Source organism: Aedes albopictus, chromosome 3, assembly GCF_035046485.1.
Source record: "Aedes albopictus strain Foshan chromosome 3, AalbF5, whole genome shotgun sequence".
Lineage (NCBI taxonomy): Eukaryota > Metazoa > Arthropoda > Insecta > Diptera > Culicidae > Aedes > Aedes albopictus.
Genome location: NC_085138.1, coordinates 178,714,016 through 178,737,770, shown reverse-complemented (window position 1 = coordinate 178,737,770; position 23,755 = coordinate 178,714,016). Strand labels below are relative to the sequence as shown.

Sequence of the window (23,755 nt, the reverse complement as noted above, 5' to 3'; positions counted from 1 at the left end):
ACCAATTTTCATGAAATTTTCACAGAAGGTAGTTTATTATGTGTATATTATGTCGGCAAAATTTGATGATTATTGGTAAAGTACTTTCAATAGTACAATAGATACAATAGAGGGTGCTGACTAATTGCTGTCTGAGGGGCTAAAATCACGTTTAGTCCCAATAAATGTTTCGATTATAAAATAGTTGATAGTGCATCGATTTTTTTTGAAATTTTGCCCATGCAACAAATGTAGATTGAGAGGTTTGTGTTGAAAATTTCAGCCATTTCCTTTGACGAATTCAAAAGTTGCAGCGCTGACAAGCAAAACTAGGAGCTGTACAAAATTCAACGGCGCACATTCTACTCTTTCATTTCTACACCAAAAAGTACTGCACCGATTCACATGAAATTTTGTAGGTGAGATGTACACATCTTAAGATTTTATTAGGTCAAAATTGAGCAATTTTAATGTATCTATTACAGAGTTACAGCTGTATTTCTGTGTCCCGATTATTGCGGATACAGGCTTTATTATAGGTAATCCAAACTATTCTTTAGTTTAGATCCTAAAGTCTAAGGGTGTTACGGTAACTTTTTTCATTATACAAAGCTACGATTTGTAATCTATCATGTCCAGTAAGTCTTCTGAAAGTTCAATAGACAGTATCAGATCAGTCGGGATATCCTACGTCATCCAAACTGTTCTTGAGTTTAGATCCTAAAGTCTGCGGCTGTAACGGTAACTTCTTTCAATATACAAAGTTACGATTTGTAATCTATCATGTCTAGTAAGTCTTCTAAAAGGTTATCAGATCAGTCGAGATATCCTAGGTCATCCAAATTGTTCTTGAGCTTAGATCTACGGCTGTAACGGTAACTTCTTTCAATATACAGTCAGGTTTTTTTTTACTCGGGGGATACGTACCTCGTAAAAATCACCGGTTGGAAACTCGTACCTAGTCCGACAGTTCTGTGATATAATTCGTAAATAGCACTTACTGCCCCTCTTCGCATGTCAAACCCATGTTGATTTTCAAACCGTCCACCTTTTGTACTATAACTCCAATTTAAAAAAATGTATTCAGCTTGTGCATACTCTTTTCGTGACATATTAAGCTGTGATATGAGGCGAGAAAGACATCAAATTTGTTTTTCATGACGAGGTGACTAGTGATAAAAATATGATTCGTATTAGAAACAACTTGGGACTGTTATGCAAAGAGGGGCAGCGTAGTGGTCGCGTTCGCTCATTCTTACATGTTTGGGGATAAAATGGTAACCGTTTGTTCGCTCTTCCATTCATTGTGTGTGGCGTAGTCATGCCTACATTCAGGGGCACATCGAAATGGGTGAGGTATGTACTAAAACGTTTGTATCGCATGATTGCTAAAACATATAACTGTTTGGTGTTTTTTGGTATAAAAGAGAAACTATTCAAATATATTTCGTGTATTACCGAGTATACCGTAATTATTCGTGCTTTTTCATCTTTTCCCTAGTCTCCTATATCCTAAGGATTGTTCATTAGTATGGGACACGCTTGTATGGAAAAAATAAATCCTCGCTCCAGTCGACTTTTTAGATCCCATTTAGGTCCCATATGAACTGTACAAAATTCCAGCGCAATCGGTGAAACTATAATTTAGCGCAAGCGGTTCAAAGTTTTCATAGGATTTACTATGGGAAAAGTTACACTTTCAAACAAAAAATCCTAGAGGTCACCCTTTGTCTCCTTAATTCGAATCGATCAATGTTTCTTGTAGAAAAATCATTTATGAAACTTTCTTTCGAAGACCACGAAACGATTGGATGCTTGTGGAAAAAGTTATTGATTTATTACCGATTAGTGATCCAACGAACGGCTTTTTGTTTTGTTTTATCAGCAGCACTGCTGCTGCCGTTGTTGCATGGGGTGGCGGGAGGCATCACCACACCCCCAGAAACAGCAGCAGCCAAGGCAGCAGCTACAGTGCTGCTAATAAAACAAAACAAAAAGCCGTTCGTTGGATCACTAATCCGTAATAAATCAATAACTTTTTTCCACAAGCATCCAATCGTTTTGTGGTCTTCGAAAGAAAGTTTCATAAATGATTTTTCTACAAGAAGCATTGATCGATTTGAATTAAGGAGACAAGGGACGACCTCTGGGATTTTTTTATCTGAAAGTGTAACTTTTCCCATAGTAAATCCTATGAAAACTTTTAACCACTTGCGCTAAATTATAACCGATTGCGCTGAAATTTTGTACAGTTCATATGGGACCTGAATGGAATCGAAAAAGTCAACTGGAGCGAGAATTTGATGTTTGTCCCATACTACTGTTCATTAAAGAAAGTGGACATCTGTTTACCAATAGTTTAGAGTTAAAACTAAACAAGAACTTGTGAATTTTTGCTCAGTGTGTAAAAACATTGTTCACTTCGGCAACACATTCAAAGAAAACGAAAAAAGTGAGAAATTTTGAGCGATGGATTGGATTAGCTTAGTGACTAGCAGATGAATTCTGCACAAATGGTGTTCCAAAAAGTTGTCGTTTTGAGAATTGTGTACAAGTATCACTTCCGGTACCGCAATTTTTCAACGCTGAGCAGGGGACAGATGTGCTGGATGATGTAGGGTACATCAGAACCGAAAAATTTGGGAAAAAGTTTTAGGTGTGGCAAGCCAATTGTTCATGCGGCTTAAACGGTTCTTCGTATTTCACAACAGGAACAATCAACGGTGAAAATAACATAAAGGAATGCATCAAAAAACGACTTCTACCCATCTATCGAAAACATACGGATCCTCCATTGTCTTGGCCGGATCTTACATCCGCGCATTACATTTCTTCTACACTAGAGATGTTCAAGACGGAAAAAGTTGATTTTGTCGAAAAATGCCAAAATCCACCAAACTTCCCTGAACTGCGTCCTGTGAAAAGATACTGGACAATAATTAAGCGGCATCTCAAGAAAGATGGAAGAGAAGCAAGCTCTGTTGATTGCTTCAAGAAAATTTGGTCTGCAGCACAACGAAATGTTACGGAGAAAGTTGTGCAGAATCTAATGGGAGGTATCAAGAGGAAAGTCCGAGCGTTCTTCAGAAATGCGAAGTAAATGTTCAAACTCTCGTGAATTCGGCCACATGTATGTTGATTGTATTAAATAAAAAATAAACTTATGAATTTGTTCGAAAATAAATATTTTCTATAGAAAAACAGGTGTCCACTTTCTTTAATGAACAGTCCTTATATCTGCAGTTATTGATAAGGCGAGTTTTCATACCATCTGGAATAAACCAGCCTCGGACTAAACTTCCCTGTAATAAATAATCAAGAATAATTACTTTCCTACTACTTTGCACTTCTTCTTCTTCTTTATGGCTTGACGTTCGCTTTGGAACTTGGTCTGCCTCTCTTCAACTTAGTGTTTTAGAGCACTTCCACAGTTATTAATAGAAGGGCTTTCTTTGCTTACCATGGCATGAAATTGTACATTGTGTGGCAAGTACAATGATACACTAATGCCCAGCTCCCGACACGAATGCCTACTATGGTAAAGTGTCGTAAATAAATAATAATAATAATAAAAAACTAATGCCCAGGGAGTCGAGAAAGTTTTCTCGATCGGAACGGGAATCGAACCCGCCGTCTCCGGATTGGCGATCTATTGCCTTAACCACTAGGCTATCTGGAGACCCAATTTTGCACTTATACCTATAGCTTATCCTGCCAAAAAGAAAATAAGATTCTTTATTTTCATGAAATGTGTAGGACATGTTTCAAACCTGTACCAAAAATTTCATCTCAGATTTTTGATGAAAAATAGTTCGCAGTGGTGTAAATTTGTAAGGAAAGGATTCACCAAGGCCACCGAGGTCACGATAACATTAGTGAGTACCTATATACTTATACAGGTACTTATTTGATTTTAAACGGCTGTCCCTTGAAAAATAAGCTGGAGTTTTATTTCCTAATTATGGTTATTGAGTCATGCTTTAAAATCAGTACGATGTATATGATCCATACCAATTAGCCTGGATATTTGTGCACGGCTAGATTCTGTACTAACTCACAAAAATTCTATGCAAATTAAATGAAAATTCGCTTCTCGAAATTTATTCGACTAAAATGAAGTTTACTTGAGTAGAATGGAGTTTACGTGATAAGTAGCCCTAATACATCTTATTTGAGCAATTTATGACATTGTGAATCGCGTATGTCAGTAATGTTGTTCCAATAATAAATCTATGTAAAAGTATGTGACATATACACAATGCTGTTGCGTGGAATTTGAATCCACAGAAATTTGAATGATAATTGGCTATAGGAACTCGAGTGGCTACTGGTATACTGAAGGTATCATGCATTCCAACACTGGGCAATGTGATTACATAGAATACAATGCAGGTTTACACTATATGTAATGTAAATTACACGATTCAAATTACACAGTTCAAAATTTTTACATCGAGTTTTCTGTAACAAAATTACTTCCATCGCTTTCAAGACAATTCTCCATCGGATTGTGAAATTACTGGTCGTCTGCAGTATGAAGCTTGGTAATAATTTTGTCTGCAAGAAATTCTTTCATGTACAGTCGGGTATCTTATAAGACGCTGCCACCCATATTGCGCCCACTGCAATTTCTCAGCTGTATTGCATCCAATCCCGTTGATTTTTTTGCCTGCAGTAAAGCTATATTGGCTAGCCTTATACCTAAAATGAACTTAATTGGTTCTAAGACAACGTGGGAATTACGGTGGGTGTAAAGTGGGTGGCAGCGTCTAATAGGAGACCCGACTGTAAATCGAATGAAATGACATGGAAATTTAACTCGTTTTCTTCTTCTTTTTTCAGGTAAAACACACAGTGACCCAGAACATTGCTCATCAATGGTAATTTTTCACTTAAACAACTTTCATTCTTATTTAATCTCACATTTGAGGCAATGTTGCAATCATACTTCAAGCTTTTGTTTGAAATCCAAATGACCACCTTCAATTGTGATTTACAATCATATGTAATTTGTATTCAAAGCATATCACATTATCACATACATGACATGACATATTATGTACATTACATTATATATCATAAAGTAGGGAGTGGAGAGAGTGTCGTTGTGGAAAAATTTGGATCTAGAACAGCAGCGTTAGCAAAAATGTTATTATCCACATAATTTATTCATAACAGATTTCCAAATCTTGCTTGCAAATAATGATAGAAGAAATTTATAGTAAAAATGCATTTCACGAGTATATGCACGGCATTAGGACTTTTAGGGAAGGCTAACAAAACTATGAAATCATAAAAGAAATTCTAAAAGAAAATGCTGAAAAAATTTTGGTGGAAATCCACGATAACTTCCTGAAGAAATTTCTGACTTATGTTCCAATAAAATTTCCTATTAAATTTCTTGAAAATCTTTAGCGGAAAACCCTGACAAATTTTTAGCCAATTTCTCCACAAATTTCTGCTGAAGCTTTCTCAAAGAATCTATATATTTTATCAGGAGTTCGCCATGTGTTCAGCCTTATTTGAGTAAGTAAATTTCTCATTTCAGAAAAATAGACTGAAACTCTTCACAATAATCTGCCTTAAATTCATGCTAGATGTTCTCCAACAAAACTTTCAACAGTTTCGGTGTTCTCCGATTTGAGTAAGTCGTAAGCTGCCTAAGTAAATTCAAACTCAAGATTTCCAAAAATACTTCCTAATTTCGAAAAAGAAAGCCAGTTCGAAATTATTATATACATCTTATGTTCAATAATCAATAATTTTATCAGAAATTTATTAGCGTTCTTATATAGAGTACACAATAAGAAAGAATTTTTTATTTAAGTACTTTAAAATGTTACGATGAGGAATATCTTGAATTTTGTTTGTACAGTCAGGGATGGTATGCTACATAAATATTGTGCACATTTACGCTATCCTTTTACTGAACCTGTCAGTTTCATTTTCCTTCCAATGAGGACCAGAGAAAAACGCACAATAAAAATAGACAAATGCTGTATGCGAGCATTTTTTGTGCAGATGACTAGTTTTATGCGTGAGATCAGTGAGAACGTTTCCGACTCAGGACATGATTCTACCTTAAAAGTGATCATCAACTCACGGGGAAAAACACTGTAAAGAAATCATAGAAGTAGCCGATTCTATAATTTTCCAGAATTCTTTCAAGTAATGTTGTATAGTAAACTACTAATGTAAATGCGTTGACAATTCACAACGGAACACAGAACGCAGTTCTGAGGGTACCCGCCCATTTGTCCATATGCCGAATGTCATTTGGTTGAACGTCACTACGGTATCGTTTGGTAAAATTATGTTCCAAATAATCCAGCGGTGTAGTAAAATTTCGAAATATATTCGGTACCCATTAAAAGTGTGTGAAAACATTTCCATGGAAAAAATCCTTCTTTGGAGATATGTTATGATTCCTATTTTTACCTTAAAGGGATGTGTTGTCGTTGCTAAAATTGTTATACGAAATATTTCCTTCCTCAATCTTAAAGCTGGTCTTTCGTGTTATACTATTGTAGGGAACAATGACATACCTAATCAACTTTTTTTTTACCGTAACCGGCTAACTGGTATTCGACCAAAATTACTTGGAACTAGTTTTGAGAAGAAATTATCCAAAAATATTCTTGTACTATTTCAAAGAAGTATTGGTTAACTATAAGAGGTTCTTCCAGTTTAATGATAATAATATTTAATTTTAATATGAAAGTTTTACGAGCTCCGATAACCGAGAGAAGTCAATTTAGAATCCTGTGCAATGCATGAAAATGCCGCGATGAAGTTTCCTTATTAAATGCTATTTGAATTGAATTTAAATGTTTTTTCAGGTGTCGCTGATATTCTGGGCTTGTGATATGATCAGGTAAAAATCCCCGGTTAACATTTCGTTTTCATGTTTATTGGTAACATTTTGTTCAATCGTTGGAACCGTCACGGTTCCCAGTTGTAGATTTGTCTACATCAGTGTTTTTTTTTTTGTTCACTTTACATGCTCCAGGTGACAGTTAACCCGGACCAATAGGTCATCAACTCCGTCATAAATAGAAAACTAATCGTCACTTTAATCCTAAATTGTTTACGTCACGTTCTTCGTCCTATAACAGCATTTTTTAAAACAAAAACCATTATCAAACTAAAATTGTAACACAAATTTTCCTATTTTCTCAAATTCTGCATTCAGTAACACTTCGATCTCTTAAGTTTATTCGTAAGTGCTGACTAGTAGGAATTGATTAAACTATAGTCTCTCGGCGTTTTCCCGTTCGATTCTTGTGGGTGGCTGCAACTTGCTCCGCTGCAATGACAGATATTTTACGTGGCTTCTCGCTTGCACTATAATATCACATTTTTAAGAAAATCTTCTTGTTAAGTACACAATTTTTCACAACAGTCGAAAAATGTTAGGCACATATGAATTTTCTTCGAGACGATGCTCACTGTCACCAACGACCCCAGTCCTGTTTGATCATATCGGCGGCCTTCTCGGCGATCATGATGACCGGCGCGTTGGGGTTGCCGCTGACGATCGTTGGCATTATGCTAGCATCTACTACTCTCAATCCGGAAACTCCATACACCCGTAACCGGGCATCGACCACAGCGCCAGGATCCCAGCTTGGTCCCATCTTTGCCGTCCCGGCAGGATGGTAAATAGTGAAAGTGAACTGTTTGATGCAGCACGCCCAGTACTCGTCGGACATGAATGGCAAATGCCGACAGCCAGGCAGGGGAATTTTGTGCGGACGGGACCCAAAGCGTTGGAACGCTTGGGTGTACGATACATTGATCGCAATTTTGATACCTTCCACTAGAACTGCTACGTCTTCCGGATGGTCGAAGTAGTTGGGTTCGAGTGCGGGTGGCACGAAAGGATTCCGTGACCTCAACCGCACCCAACCCGTACTTTTGGGTCGTAACAGTAGAGGTAGAATTGTCCAGGTTTCTGCATTTTGAATTGGTTTGTAAACTGTGTTGTAGAACCCGTCGCGAAGATTAAGAATCTTTCGAATGTTTTGTCCGCCGTCCGAGTTTACCGAACTCGGTCCAAAGTGGAATTGAATGTCTGGCCACTGGCCAGACGGATCAGCATATTTGGTATTAACGAACGCCAACCCTTCGATTCCAGGGAATGTCATTGGACCTCTCTCGTTGAAGATGTAGTCAAATGCAACCGGTAAAGTTGTGAAGCGAGACGTCTTCACGGTTACGGGTTCATCAACAAGGAAGGTCAAACCACCAAGTCCCACGTGATCTTGCATGTTGTCACCTACGGGAAGATCTGACAACACTGGAATTCCAAACTCAGCCAAGTGGTCAGCTGGTCCGACGCCACTTAGCATCAAGATTTGAGGAGTGTTCAACGCCCCTGCCGAAAGAATGATTTCCTTTTTGGCGAAAACCAGCTGCTTCTTGCCGTCCCGGGAGAATTGAACTCCATATGCTCTATTGTTTCTGTCAAACAGTATACGTGTCACATGAGCATGCATTGCAACATGAAGATTATTCCTTAGTCGAACCGGCCGTAGGAATGCTTTAGAAGTGCTGCAGCGGCTGCCTCTTCTCATCGTTGCTTGAAGCAGCATAAAGCCGGTCTGTTCCTCTCCATTGATATCTCTGTTTTCGTATCCCATTTCCTGTCCGGCTTTGATAAACGCTATCGATAGCGGTGTCCTCCAGGGTGCCTCCTGGACAGTTAAATATCCTCCAACTCCATGATATGGCGACCGTGCCATGTAAGGGTTCCGATTGTCCTCCGATTTGATGAAATAAGGCAGGACGTTTTCGTAACCCCAACCAATGTTACCTTGCTCTAGCCAGCTATCGTAATCTCTCCGGTTTCCTCTTACATATACCATTGCATTGAGCACACTTGATCCTCCCATAACTTTTCCTCTAGGCCAATTACATCGATCGCCTATCATAGCCTGACAGTACCGCCGATCTCCCGGCGGCACCGTCTGATATTTCCAATCAAATTCCGTCAACTGGAGGTAACCGGCTAAGGATGGAACGTCGGTTACCTCCGTCTCATCGCCACCAGCTTCCAGTAGTAACACAGACCAGTCTCCTATCTCTGAGAGCCGCGAGGCCATGACGGCACCAGCCGATCCGGCACCAATGACGATAAAGTCATAGTAAGGTCTTAGCTGGAAAATAAAGAAAAGCGTAGATTAGACGTGTGGTTAAGGGTAAACAGGACGATATTGTTACTGATTGTTGGTCGATGGGGTTCGATTCCGGATCTACACTTTGGTATCTATAGTAATTGACTCCTACAGCTATAAGTGGTATGAGAGTCAGTAGTGCTATCGGGGTGTGCGTGAGTCCTCCAGCTACTGCCGCTACAGAAGCGAGTCCAAGAGCCATTGCACGAGAGAACTAGTGTAGCAAGCAGGTTTGCCAAATGATTGTGGTGAGAATGGTAGAGCGATTGTAGAAGAGTTGACAAGACCGGCGATAGAGAGAAAGAGTCGTTTATACAGTAGTTAGGTATTCCTATAAGCAGCTTCGATTCAGGTGATAGTGTCAGCGTACGTGAGGGTTGCCGGTCCGCTATATCCACACATCAAGATCTTTTTTGTTGTTTTCGGAGAGTATTTTCGGCGTGTAGTTTCGTATACCGCCGGGTCGCACTTTTTGGAACAGTAGTTTGGCGTTCCGGTCCTCTTCCTCTATGTCCAGGTAGGACTTGATATACAAGTGCTCGTTGAGATATTTGGTTTGGCGCTCGACACTTTTGTAGGACGAGGCTGCAGAGGCTGATGATGCCGAGGAAGTCGTTGAAGCAGTAGAAGGTGAACGGGAGGGCGCACCGGAAGATTTTGATCCCGTTGAAGATGCCAAAGATGTGTGGTGGTGATGGTGGTGGTGGTGGTGATGGCGGTAGTCATGTGCGGAAGTACATCTGGAGGGCAGCGATTTCTCCTGGCCCATTTTATTGAAACTCTGGAAAGGATGAATTGAGAGAAAAGCAATTAGAATGGTGTTCGATCTTTATTGCAAATTTTCTATATTTGAACAAGCAGTGCATAACCATATTGCGAAGAAATAACTTGAAGAAATAATATTCAAAGCAATCTCGGGTAGAATTGAAAAAAATAAGGGAAAAAAAAGATTAAGAAAATAATATTGTAACCGACGTAATACTTTAGCATAAGATAAAATTTGTTAGAACATTCAGTTTTTGACGCACACTAGCGCCACGTAGCGGTAGAATTGTGTATCAATCATTCCACCATTTGAGAGCCATGAATCCTCTGAACAACTTTGCTGAAGACACATGATATAAAACATGCGAAAAAGCTTTATTTTTTACTCACACTAGCGCCACGTTGCGGTAGAATTGCCTACCATACATTCCACCACTTGAGTCCGCAGAACAACTTTGTTGAAGACATGTGATCTGAATCATAAGATAATCATAAAGATAAAACATGTTTAAAATGTTTTATTTCCAGCAGCACAATAGTGCCATGTTGCGGTTAAATTGCGCATTGTTTGATATTCACATAAACCTTCATAGATATAAGTTTTTTAATTCCTTCTAAAGCATCCTGATGCATCCTGACAGCCATTGAATAACTATAACACCCCCTGAGGCCCACGGAAACTTCTCCTGAAGCCCACCACTTTAAAACCGCAATGAAATCCCCGTCGAACCCTCCGAAGCCTCATGAAACACCCTGTAACGTCCTCACGGTGCTCCCCAGACCGTTATTATAAAATAAAAATCTCCATCCAATCGGTGTCCACCATTCGTTTTCTATGGCTATCCTGCATGTCTGGACAAAATTTGAAAAAAATCGTGGGGCGCATTTTTGAGTTAGGCCCTTTTCGAGGGCGTAAAGCCCAATATTCAAAGAAAAAATCAAAATATTTAATACTCAACCATTTTTTAACGATGTTGATGGAATATTTTCTTGAAGAATTGTATTGCATTGAGTATTAGATTTGTTTAGCATATTTTTTGTTGAAATAATTGAAGAAAATATGACATTTTTGTGAGTTGACATAAGTAAAAGTGTATTTATATGAAAATATTTCAAAAATATTTGTAACTTCTCAGGTTCAAATACGGTAAGAAAAACGTGAATGTATAGAAACAAAAAAATGAAGTAAATGAAAGGAAAGCTCTTAAAAAGAGAAATTTAGCATAACATGTGAAAAGGGCCTAAGTGCTTTTTGTAAACAAACACGTTTCGATCGCTGTAGGGCCCAACTGTACCCTCGAATATCTGCACCCTTCACCGATAGCCCGTAGATTGCACTTTCTGAAACATGTTTGTTTACAAAGCACTTAGGCTTTTTTCACATGTTATGCTAGAAACGATATTATGTGTGTTGATTTATAATTTTTTAATGATAATTAAATCTAATCAGATATGTATTGTATTTAAAAACGTAATGTTTTGAATAAGAATGCAGTGTATTATAAATAATAATACCTACACTGAATGCCGCTTTACGGTGATAAAGACCACAAAAATGTGTTTAAATTTACTATCGGTGCCGAACCCAATCGCGCACTATTCGTACGGGCGGTTGCACAGGTGCTGCGATGGAGAGAGACTTTTCGCTCGCTGTTGAAAACGACTCAAGGCTAGGTACTCGCCTATGTTTTCACAAAATATCAAGGTTGGTTTTGAGTACTATGAAAAAGGGAGCATTTATGCATAGTAAGGGTACTCATACCTTACGTAGATTATGGACAGCGCCTAAGTTGAAATGAGCCGCGCAAATATATAGATATTTCTTTAAAAAAAATGAGATATAAACAGACTTGCTTCGGCATTATCGTTTTTCTAAGTTTCTTCAATTGCATCTCATGTCCACATAGTTTTTAAAAGATAAGACAACACGCTGCCAGGAGGCGTTTGTGGTGTGATAAACATGTTTTCCAATAGTAAATTTAAACACATTTTGGTGGTCTTTGGTGTAAAGCGACATTCAGTGTAGGTATTATTATTTATAATACACTTCATTCTTATTCAAAATATTACGTTTTCAAATACAATAAATATCTGATTAGATGTAATTATCATTAAAAAAATTACAAATCATCACATATTGGTATTCATGATTTCATACATAATTGATTCGTTTTCTTGTCTTGTGCGAATAAAACTAGTATGCAAAGGGCTTAAAACAACAGCTCTTCTTCCATTTATTCAAACACACATAATATCGTTTCTAGCATAACATGTGAAAAAAGCCTAAGTGCTTTTTGTAAACATGTTTCAGAAAGTGCAACCTTCGGGCTATCGGTAAAGGGTGCAGATATTCGTGGGTACAGTTGGCCCCTACAGCGATCGAAACGTGTTTGTTTACAAAAAGCACTTAGGCCCTTTTCACATGTTATGCTAAATTTCTCTTTTTAAGAGCTTTCCTTTCATTTGCTTTTTTTTGTTTATATACATTCACGTTTTTCTTACCGTATTTGAACCTGAGAAATTACTAAAATTATTGAAATATTTTCATATAAATACACATTTATTTATTTAACTCACGAAAACGTCATATTTTCTCCAATTTTTTTCAACAAAAACTATGCTAAACAAATCTAATACTCAATGCTATACAATTCTTCAAGAAAATATTTCATCGAAATCGTTAAAACATGGTTGAGTACTAAATATTGCGATTTTTTCTTTGAATATTGGGCTTTCCGCCCTTGAAAAGGGCGTAACTCAAAAATGGGCCCTACGATTTTTTTTTCAAATTTTGTCCAGACATGCAGGATAGCCATAGGAAACGAATGGTGGGCACCGATTGGATGGAGATTTTTATTTTATAATAACGGTCTGGGGAGCACCGTGTCCTGACACTCCCAAAAACTTCTCCTTATCCCCAAGAGTCCCCCCGAAGACCTCCAAAAACCTCCTTGAACCCATTGAAAAACATTGAGAGTCCTCTGAAAACTATTTGATAACCCTTTTAAATTCAATTAGCGTTTGAAAGTCCTTGCACTCTTTTGAAACTCCTTAAGCCTCCAGAAACTCCCTAAACCCCCCCCCCTCTTCCTGATACCCCCTTTAAAAGCCTTGAATTATCTCTGAAACTCATGCCCCCCGAAACACCTCTGAAATCGTATTGAAAATCTTCTGAAAGCTCCTTGAACCTGCTTAACTGCTTCTGAAACCATGAAATTCCCTTGTGACTTTCAAGCTAATTTGAGTAACAAATCAGGCAAAGATTATATTTGTGCACCCCCGATCCATTGCCTAACTGTTGGTTCTGGTGTGAACAAAATGCAGAGTTTTTCACAAGACAATTCCCGCAGATTTTTTGTGTGATACGTGATGTATTCCTTGAATTGAAACTCTTAGCAAAGTCTTTACCAGACCCATAGTGAACATTTTGGCATGTAACCAGCTGTAGAAAGTGAAGTTGTAAAATTGCAATACACAAATTGACACAAATCATTTATATTTATCAAGGTTCACTTCCTCGTAAAGCAATGCAAACACATTGAAACACAAAAACTAATTAAGCTGGAACTGATCATGCTACTAAAGAAAGTAACGAAACATAGGAAACGAATCGACTTCACCTGCACCTATAGTTAGCCAAAGGAGGTAATGAATAACCGCGGCAGAAAAAAAATCATAAAACGACGAAACGCATGCCGCATGCCATCGTAATTGCATCCACGGCACGCTGATTCATTCAGGCAGGCGTTCAGTCAGTCACAGTGGCCTCGTGGCCGCCACCTTGAACATGAACCTACTGCCTTGGAAGAGAGTATCGTTTTACAGGCGGCCATTAGGGCGCTTGCTGTTGCTTGGGCACACGCCTAAGGTGACAAAGGCAGCTCCCAGGTCTGATGTCAGCCGGGCGATTCCTTTTTAGCTATGAGCGTTTTTATGAGCTGACCTGCTTGCTACCACCTCCTTCGGGTTTCGTATACACTTTCAAACAGGTGTTTTATAGCTTGTCGTTTACGTATCGTAATATCTGTGTGATCCGACGACGCGTCTTGGCGACATGCAAAAAGACAAAAAAGCAAAACACCTACATTTGCCGAAAAATGCTGTCGCAGACATTGAACTTGAAGTCTACTACATGCGGGAGAAGGGTGGTGTTGGGATGTGAATGTGATAAAAAATGAATGAAGCAGTGGGTCATTAAACGACAATTTGTGGGACATTTTCACACTGGCAAAAACAGGCGTTTACAGTTATTCGCAAAAATAACCGGAATCACACCCCGGTCGTGCTTGTGATAAGTAGGTCACAGGCATTCCATTGCAAGTGAGTAATATAGGGTGAGGGGCCATATGGGCAGAGGTCCTATTTTAGGCACTTTTCGCTTATAACTCAGTCATTTTCATGTCAATTGACATGAATTTGTGTATGCGGTGGGGGAATGTACAGTAGTATCTAGCCTAGTACAAAAATCAATTTAGAGTCACAGAGCCATTAGTAATCTTACGCTCTCAAATTAATCTTATTCGATTAATAATAAGCGATTACGGCACTGATTCAATGTTTTCATACGTGCTCACTTCTGTCAAATACCAAAATAAAATAAAAATACACTACACCGTCTTCAACCAGAGGTTTTACCGTCTAAACAAGCACTAACATTTGACAACGGACAACACACATAACACCCTGTGACCCAGTGAAGAATTTTCTGTTTGACGAAAACTTTTCCCCGACTAGAGCGGGAATCGAACTCCAAGGTTTACGAAACGCCGCACGGCCACGAAGCCCACAAAACAAAACAAACATCGCTTCAATCCTTTGTTTTGAGTAGGATGAAAATGGAAACTTGCTTAGTAGGAGATCCAATACCCTCATTGATGTAAAACAGATTGAGTTATAAGCGGAAAGTTCCCAAAATAAGACCCCTTGCCCAAATGGTCTTGCCAAACAACCGACCCGACTATATCAATGCATTGGAATTGTGGTACACAGGATATTATGGGCTGTAGTAAATAGCGCAAACTGTCATTTTTTTGTTTAGCGTTCAGGTACTTTGAATTGTTGGTCAATCTTCGGAATCATCTCCAACAGTCTTCAAAAAATCTCGCTCCAAGAGCTGCTGAGATTCAAAACCATAGGATCATGATCAGTTCGACGCGCTCATTTTGTTTCAATCCAGGCATGCATTGAATCTCGCCTTATGTATGGGAGGATAATAGAAATACACTAGAAATCCAATGGCGCTGTAGTCACTTTTCCTTTTTATATTAATTAATAACTTTTATTGTAATAATTGATTGTCTTTCAGTGCCCCGTTTGAAGACCATCATTTGTTTTGGTAAACAAAATTTATTTGACACTTGTAGTACCACTACTGACGCTGTAAGGGCGTGGCAAACTAGATGTTAGTCACACGAAAAGCCGCGACATTGGACTTCTGTGGCTAGTTATTCTAATGGGAGGATTGAATCCCATGATTCAATCCTTGAATGGTTCCCACAGAAATGGAAACGCATCGCGTTACCATAGATATTTCGTTGAGTGTTGATGAAAATTTGCCTTTGACAGATTACACAAGAAGCAATTTGCTTTCTGATCATGTCAGGGGCACGTTCTCTGCAATCTCTTTTCAGATTACGAGCTCCAACATGGAATATGCTCCTACAAAATCATCCATATAGGTCGCTTTAGCACGACGCAGACCTTTCCTGTTGCTTTTTCCGATGTTTGTGGTTTTCGGCTGGCTCGCAAGGTCGGACACCAACCCAGAGAACTGGGCTTACCTTCGCGGAAGCTACGGGTTATGCATGGGCGAAACCTTAAAAGACTCAAACGCCACTCTTTTCCAGAGGTGGTGCTTTGAGGGGGGCCTGAGCAGTTTACGCACCCTTTTTTATCATACTTGATAAAATAATGAGTTTACACAGTTCATCCATTACAGACGATAAGAGCTAACATCTATAAACGAAGATTGTCTGTAAAATTTAACATAATCATCCTGTTTGAACCCCTCACATATTAAAATTCAGTAAAAGCTTGTGCTCAATAATATGTTTTGGCATAAACGGTATGTATTGCTACCATTTAGGGTTTCACTCGTAACAGTGGTATGGGTAACAGGCACTCGAAGAGGCAATTTTCTTCCAAACTAAATGCTGCCAGAGATCCTCAACTACCAACCTTTTCAGTGCACTTGAACGTAGGGATTCAATCTTGGGATTGAATCCCATGCACAAATCCCGCACGCTGGGATTGGAAAAACTCATGATTCAAAACGATCCTGTTATTAAGGATCATTTCAAAGCATGCTTGTTTGAATCATGGAGTAGAAGGATGATCTTGAAAGACTGATCTCCAATAATAATAAAAAACTCGCATGTTGAAAAACGCAGAGCTTTGGTCTAGCACCTAAATATATTTCTACATGAGGTGCAATTTTGCAAAGAAGCGATAGCATCGTCACACGCTCCTAGGAAGGGATGGAAAATGTCATGGAATATCATGTAAAAAAATGTCATGACATTTTTCATTTTCCACCATTTTCGTCCGTTTACATCACCAATCAATAATGCTGAATAGTTAAGAAAAGTTAATGATGTCGGCAATCCCTGCTCCTAGATTTTGCGGACGATATCGATTTCATGGGAATTCACCGTCAAGCCGAAGAAGAGGGATTGTGCCATTTTTTAATTGGAGACTGCAACAATAAACCTCACAATCAACACAGCGTTTGTCCAATTGTGATGTTGGTAGCGAAGTAGTGATAGGTGGCGACAAATTTGAAATACCTAGTGGAATTCGTGTGCCTTGGAACTCTAGCGACGTTCGATAATGATGTTATCAGCGAGGTGAAAAGTTGTCTTACTGTTGCGAATAGGACTTTCTAATGCCTCCGTAACCAGCTGAAGTCCCGTAGTTTGCAGCCGGGAGTATTGATATTGTAAAAGACACCGATCTTACCGGTTGCTTTATACGGCCACGATACTTGGACTTTGCAGGAATTAAGTCAACCGGAGAGCGTTTGGCGTGTTTAACCCTCATAGAATGTTAGGTTAGGTGTACAACGCTGGCGTAGAAATGAGCTCTCCGTTGGTGGGCTTCGTGGCCGTGCGCCTAGTGGCGTCAGTCATCTAGGCGTTTCGTAAGCCTCGGAGTGTGGGTTCGATCCCCGCTCCAGTCGGGGAACGGAAAATTCTCTACTGGGCCACTGGGTGTTATGTGTGTTGTCCGTTGTCATATGTTAGTGCTTGTTCAGACGGTACAACCTCTGGTTGAAGACGATGTAGTGACTTTTTTTTTATAACTGTAAAAGTACTCATAGAACACCAAGCTGAGAAGCAAGTTCTGTCATAGCTCAGACATTTCGCCAGAAAGATAAAGAAGAATAAACTGGATTTACAGTAATTGCTATTAGCCTCGTAAAAGTTTCAAATTCTGATAGGGTAATTTTACAATTGTTGCACGGCTAAAAAGTTGCCTATTGTTGCACACTCCATGTTATCCTTATGAGGTGTGCAACAATTGGCGAATTTTTAGCCGTGCAACAATTGGAAAATTACCCTATGATTTGTTAATTTGTACGATATGATGCTGCAAGCATATTTCAACAATTTCAGTTGTTAAAACCTCTATAATAAAAAAAAAAAAAAAAACAATTTCAGTATCGTCAACCCAGCTGTCAACCAAAATACTTTATTCTGATAGCTAAAGCATTTTAAGAACTTTCACTTTGAGAATCAAGCATAAAATCTTGGCCCTTGTGAAAATGCTGCCGTAATGGATGAATACATGTATGAAATTGTTTGGAAGAAATAATAACATACAGGGGATGGCCAATATGTTTGGGATAGACAACTTTTTTTTTCTCTCACAAAAAGTTTATCATGCTGTAATTTTTTCATTTTTTCATTTTTTCATCAATACTTTTGACTGTTTGTTAACCTATTATATGCGCATCCACCGCATTGTACCAATTTTGAGCTCGATAGATTAACTTTTTGCGAAGCTAGAACCAGTCTCGTAAAACAGTTTTTTTAGACAACTAATTTTTGAACTGTCATATCTCGAAAACCAGTGAACCGAATTGAATGGAATTTTGAACGTTTAGCAACAGTATATTAATGCAAGTCCTTAAAACATAGGAAAAAATGTATTTTTTTTACATCAATGTCATTACATAGGGTAATTTTCCAATTGTTGCACGGCTAAAAACTCGCCTATTGTTGCACACTCCATGTTATTCTTATGAGGTGTGCAACAATTAGCGAATTTTTAGCCGTGCTACAATTGGAAAATTACTCTAGATACTAGTTATGATATCCAAAGATTTTCTACTTCTGTTCTCATGATATTTATAATGAGATATACTAGAGCCTATTTGGATTAACGGAAAAACACATTTAGTAATTTTTGTGTGGTATTGTAAATTTGACTTATTTTCCTCTATATGGGTGAAAAAATCAAACCGGCAAAACTTTATTCATCGTGAAAAAATATTGCATTTCATAACGCCGTATCAAGTATCTATATATTGGTGATAAACGTTCGAAATTTAATTCAATTTGGTTCACTGGTTTCCGAGATATGACAGTTCAATAATTGTGTTTAGAAAAATAGCGTTTTACCAGAATGTTTCTAGCTTTGCGAAAAATCAATCAATCGAGCTCAAATTTGTACCAATAATGCACATAGGGAAGTGGAACCATCTTGGCAGGGGTCCTATTTTGGGCACTCTTTTGCTGTAACTCAGCCAATTCTGAACCAATTGACACAATTTTTGGATCGCGATGAGATACGTATAGTATGTAGCCGTGTGCAAAATTTCAAGTCAATTGGTTTGGACTTGACTGAGTTATAGCGAAGAGTGCCCACAATACTGGCCGCTGCCCAAGTGGTTCGCTACCCTATGATAGGTTAACAAACAGTCACAATTTGAGATTTTTTGAACTTTTCTGTGAAGAAAAAAGTTGCCTATCCCAAACATTTTGGCCATCCCCTGTTATACATAAAAGTTTCTTGTGAAAAAAGGATTTTTCCAAAATATAAGGAATACACACACATTACTTATATATCAAAAGATCTACTGATAGAACTCATTTTAGTTTTATTTTAGTTTTATTTTTTACGGATTGGTTCTGGTAACAATATTTGTACAGTTGCGCTTTTTTTAGTGTCGTTTATGGTAGAATGAGAAATACAAGCATTACCAAAATAATAAATACATAAATTTTATCCATAAATGAAGGACTTCGAGGAAGTATTTACTCAATTATATTTGAATACATTCCAGAATTATTCACTAGGAGGCGAAAATTTTGGCGGACCTTCTGAAAAGTTGGATTTGTGGAGAAAACATCAGAATGCTCATAGAAATCTGCTAGAAATTTTGTATGTTTTGATTTTTGGACCATTTAGAAGGATATTGTCTGTAGCAAAGTTGCTCAAAAGAATAAAATACAGTGAAGACCCGATTTTCACAGTCCCTGGTAGAATTTGGGCTCTGATAAAAACGTTACATTTTTTTAAATATCAATTATTTACTCCTTAAAAAGGGGTTTCAGCTCATCAAACATTGTAACAGCGAGTGAGGGGTGCTCGCAGCTTATAGTTATTGTGGCCTACAGAAGACAGTAAACAAGGATGTTCTTCCACTGCCTTTCCACTTTAATTTCTATTTAAGTTAGCGGTTACGCCACTAACGGTAAAACTCGCTCATCACAACAGTAAGCACATTTCCTGGAGAAAATCCTGGATAAATCACTGGATGAATCGTTGGGGATGAATTCCTGGAGTTACCGGATTGATCCCTTGAGTAATTCTGAATGAATCCCTACTGCAATTTTCGAGCAAATCCCTGTTAGGATTCCAAATGAAATTCTTGGAGAAAAACACGGAGGAATTACGGAAAAAGATTTGCTGGAATATCTGGAGCTATTCCTGGAGGAACCCTAGCAGAAATGGCTTGAGAAAATCTTGCACGAGTTCCAGGAGAAGGTAAGGAGAAGTAAGGAATTCTAGAAGAATATCTGCAGGAATTCCAAGAGAAATCACAAGAGAAATTCCTTGAAAAACTCGTAGGGACATATCTGATGGGATTCTTATCAAAAATCCCGGAAGAATACCTGAACCTGGAGGAACGCCAACAGGGTTTCCAATACGAATTCTGGAAGAAATCCCAAGAAGAATTCATGGTGGAGTGTCTGAATAAAAAAAATCTCTGAAGAACCTCTAAAAGTCTACGTGGTTTATGAACGGCCGTCAAGTGTTCTTGGAGGCATCTCTGAAAAGAAGAAGCATATTTTGCATTTTTTTTTATATTGGGACGAGATTCAGTTAAAAAAGTGATTATTACCCCAGCGTCACATGTTTCGGAATGTCTGACTTACAATCACATCAACAGACAACGTTTGTACTCTTTCAGGGGTTACTAATTAGAAAAGTCTTTCAGAAATTTGTAATGATAATGATAACGAAAGGTTGGACAGGGTTAGACCACGTAACGGCAAATAAATTCGTGGCACTATTGTTCTTATGAGCTACTTGTTTGGTCTTATAACTACAGTTTCGTATATCTCGCTTTTTGTATCACCCTAAGGTACTGTCCTCGGAAAATTTGCACTACAACATAATGCTAACGAAAACAATTTAATTTAAAACTCGGTGCTTGAAACTACGATTCGTGAAACTATTTTCCAAATAATTTCTTCTGCAATGCTTTAGAAAATTTCTTTAGCAACTAATTGGTTACTCTTTCGGAAATTAGTTTAAATTTATTGGATGACTTTTTCAGCAATTTCTTTGGAAAATCCTTCAACAATTCCTTTGGGAATGTCTCAGGCAATTCTTTAGAAAGCTTATCTGTGGAAATTTCTGCAGCATTTGTTTTTGGAAACTGCTTGGGCAATTCATATGAGAATTCATTTAAGAATTCCTTTGGGAAATTTTAGGAAGTGTTCCTATGGATTTTTCTTTTATTTCTTTAGTATTTTCTTCGGTATTTATTTTAAGAAATTCCACTTTTTTTTTAATTACGTCGTCAACTTCTTTGGCTATTACTCTGAAAAAAAAATCAGTTGTTTCTTAGGCAATTCGCTTAGTATTTATGAAACCATTGGAATTGAGATGGCATTGTTTTGGAAATTCATTTTATTCTAGAATACTTTTGGCATTGCCTGTAGAGAACTTATGTGACAGACTTAATTTTTCATTGGCATTTTTTATTTTTGAAATTTCTTCTGCGATACCTTTTACAATTCCTTCGGTTATTTCTTTGTGATTTGCTTCTTTGCAATCTTATCGGCAATTTAGATGAAAATTTATTCAGTATTTAAATAGAAACTTCTTACTTCAATTTCTTGAGGTTTGTGCTAACATAAGAACCTCAACAATACACATAAAACGCGTCCCGAGACAGGACACAACATGTATACTATACATATTTTGTATAGTTCATAAAACAAAATGAAAGAATTTAAATTTAACTTCTAAGTCCGATCGGGCTTGACGGTGCCGATCGGCAGGGGGTGTTCGACTGATTACGTAAGGCACTAATACCATCATACCGTGCACAGTATACGCGATTTTTTTTTTTGAAATTTCACTGTATTCTTAGTTTTGTCAAATTGAAGAGAGGATAGTTGATTGGAGCATCGTCTTCATTCATAAGAGGACGATCAGCTGTGGCAATTGTCCTGTGGCTGCGGACTTCCAAGCGTTTTTATATGAAAAAGAGCTGCACTGTGCACATTTTCAGTGCAGAATGCCATCCCTGTCCTCCAGAACGTCACAATTTTAAGCTATACCTTAATTTATAATACACAATGTGCGATTTTGTGTGTTTTTACTACCAACAGATAAATTTGTTGATTTAAGTAACGTTTTATGCAAAATATTCCGTTAGAGACAAAGCTGAAAATGGTGACGTGCTGGAGTAAATCCCAACCCGGATTCGGATTCAGCGGCTTAAAATCTATCAAAGATACATAAGTTTGCTGTTGTGGTACACGAATAGTTAATTTGTATTGTGTTGTGGTATTGGTTATGAGACATTCGTCATTTAAAAATTCCTTCGTCAACTTCTTTTCAATGATTGATTGAAATTGTAGTTCTTTCTGGCAGCCAATGATTTATTGAAAGTTGTCCTGAAAATATACCTATGAATGGAACAGGAACCTGCTAATCATATTTTCATAAACCCGCCTCGTTTTGGGCAGAATTTTTCCTGGTGTACATGATTTGTCATTGCGGTACACCAAGTGCATCGCGGTGCACGATCTGAAAACCACTAGAAAATGTAATTATAATATTGTACTAGCTACAAGATTTTAAATTTCAATAAAGAGGTCGTCCATAACACAGATTTTTGAGAAACAAATCTGGCAAAAGTCTACGTTCCATTCCAGTGAAATGCACAAATGAGTAGGGGACGCACCACTCTTCTCTGGTTACACCACGTTCCAAAGCCATCGAACGGGTGGCAAATGAGGTTGTTACAAGATGCCACCGTGAATGCGTTTCTTTGTTCCAATTTCGTTGCTAAATGGTGCGTGGAATTTTTGCCTTCAAACGTAATGCACCATTAAATAAACTCTTTGTCATCAGAAAATTTGGTGAGGTCATAACCACAAACAATTCGCACATTCAAACCAGCCACAACAAATAAATTAGTAAGCAGAGCAAAACCCAAACACCAATCCCGATAGAGAAAACAAGAAAAGAAAACACCACTCACTCAACTCACACGAAAGTCCGCTATATTGAAAGGCATGGATGTTTATGGAGCTGGTGGTTGCTCTTCGGGAGCTGCACAACGACGACGACACTATTGATGGCGCGCGCGTGTGTTCACACCTCTCTTCAGCAAGCGCTGACTGCCGCCAGTTCTCAATGGTTAAGCGAAGTAACAATACCCGATGGGTGCGAGATGAAGATGTGATACCAGTATCAAGAAATTACACACTTTGTTTTGCTTTTTGGAAGGACCTAGGGCTTTCGGTACCGTTCGGTGCAGGTACGTCCTTTCCGTGGGTCGTTGGTCTACGTGGTGCAGTTGTCTAGAAGTGATCAGAGTTAGTCAACACATTCACACACAGTAGGGAAGGTATATGTGCAGTACCGACGCTCGGTCAACGTTGCAACGGTCTCGATCGGTTTCCAACGAGCACGCTCTCTAGTCCTGGTCTGAACATCCGGGGGAATAGTTCGCCTTTAGTGCCACTCACCCTTCGCTTTTACAGATCAGACAGAGCCCCGGCGCTGATTGGTCTCGTGCGAGCTGTGATATGACTCGTGGTGGTTAGAGCGAGCGATCGTTTTCGGTTCTTTGAGTGGTGGGTGCGTATGGGGGGTGGGTTAGCTGAAATTATGAAGGATTCATGATTGAAAGATCGATTCATGGTTAGGGAAACGGTTCGATAGATAATGGTATGTTATGAACGTGTGGAAACATTGTGAATGGAGCTTGAATGTGGAGGTGTGTTCAATTCAGGTGGTTAGGCATAATTATCTATGATTGAGGGTATGAATTATATAACATCAACAATGTTGCAGTGGGTATGGGGTTCTTATCTTATTGAAATGAGGTCGAATTCAGGTGGATATATGAGATATTTATTGAATCAACTGTTATACGATACTTTATGAAGTTGAAAATGTATGTACAAATTGATTTATGCAAGATAAACAGATATTCTACAATTACACGAAAAAAAACCAAATAAGGGAATAATAAACGGGGTGAAACACCGATAGGCTAACATTATTTGAATATTTTAAAAATGCTACACTGTTTGCTTTTTATCGTCAATATCGTCTCATCGTGTGAGAAACCAGTTTGTGAT

General features: G+C 38.3%; 1 protein-coding gene across 6 annotated transcripts in view; it reads right to left on the bottom strand.

Annotated features, from left to right (window-relative positions):
• Nucleotides 1–6,867: 6,867 nt before the first annotated feature.
• Nucleotides 6,868–23,755, bottom strand: part of LOC109412237 (glucose dehydrogenase [FAD, quinone]) — a 70,861-nt gene continuing 53,973 nt past the window's right edge. For 4 of the 6 annotated variants that reach the window (XM_062855459.1, XM_062855462.1, XM_062855463.1 and 1 more), the window contains 4 exons: nt 23,032–23,271; nt 22,648–22,969; nt 9,202–9,936; nt 6,868–9,137 (listed from right to left, as the gene is read on the bottom strand). In XM_062855459.1, coding sequence (XP_062711443.1) covers nt 7,431–9,137; nt 9,202–9,357 — 1,863 coding nt within the window. In that variant the 5' untranslated portion in view covers nt 9,358–9,936; nt 22,648–22,969; nt 23,032–23,271 and the 3' untranslated portion in view covers nt 6,868–7,430. The remainder of the gene's footprint in view (nt 9,138–9,201; nt 9,937–22,647; nt 22,970–23,031; nt 23,272–23,755) is intronic. The other 2 variants (XM_062855461.1, XM_062855460.1) reach the window with 2 other exon arrangements.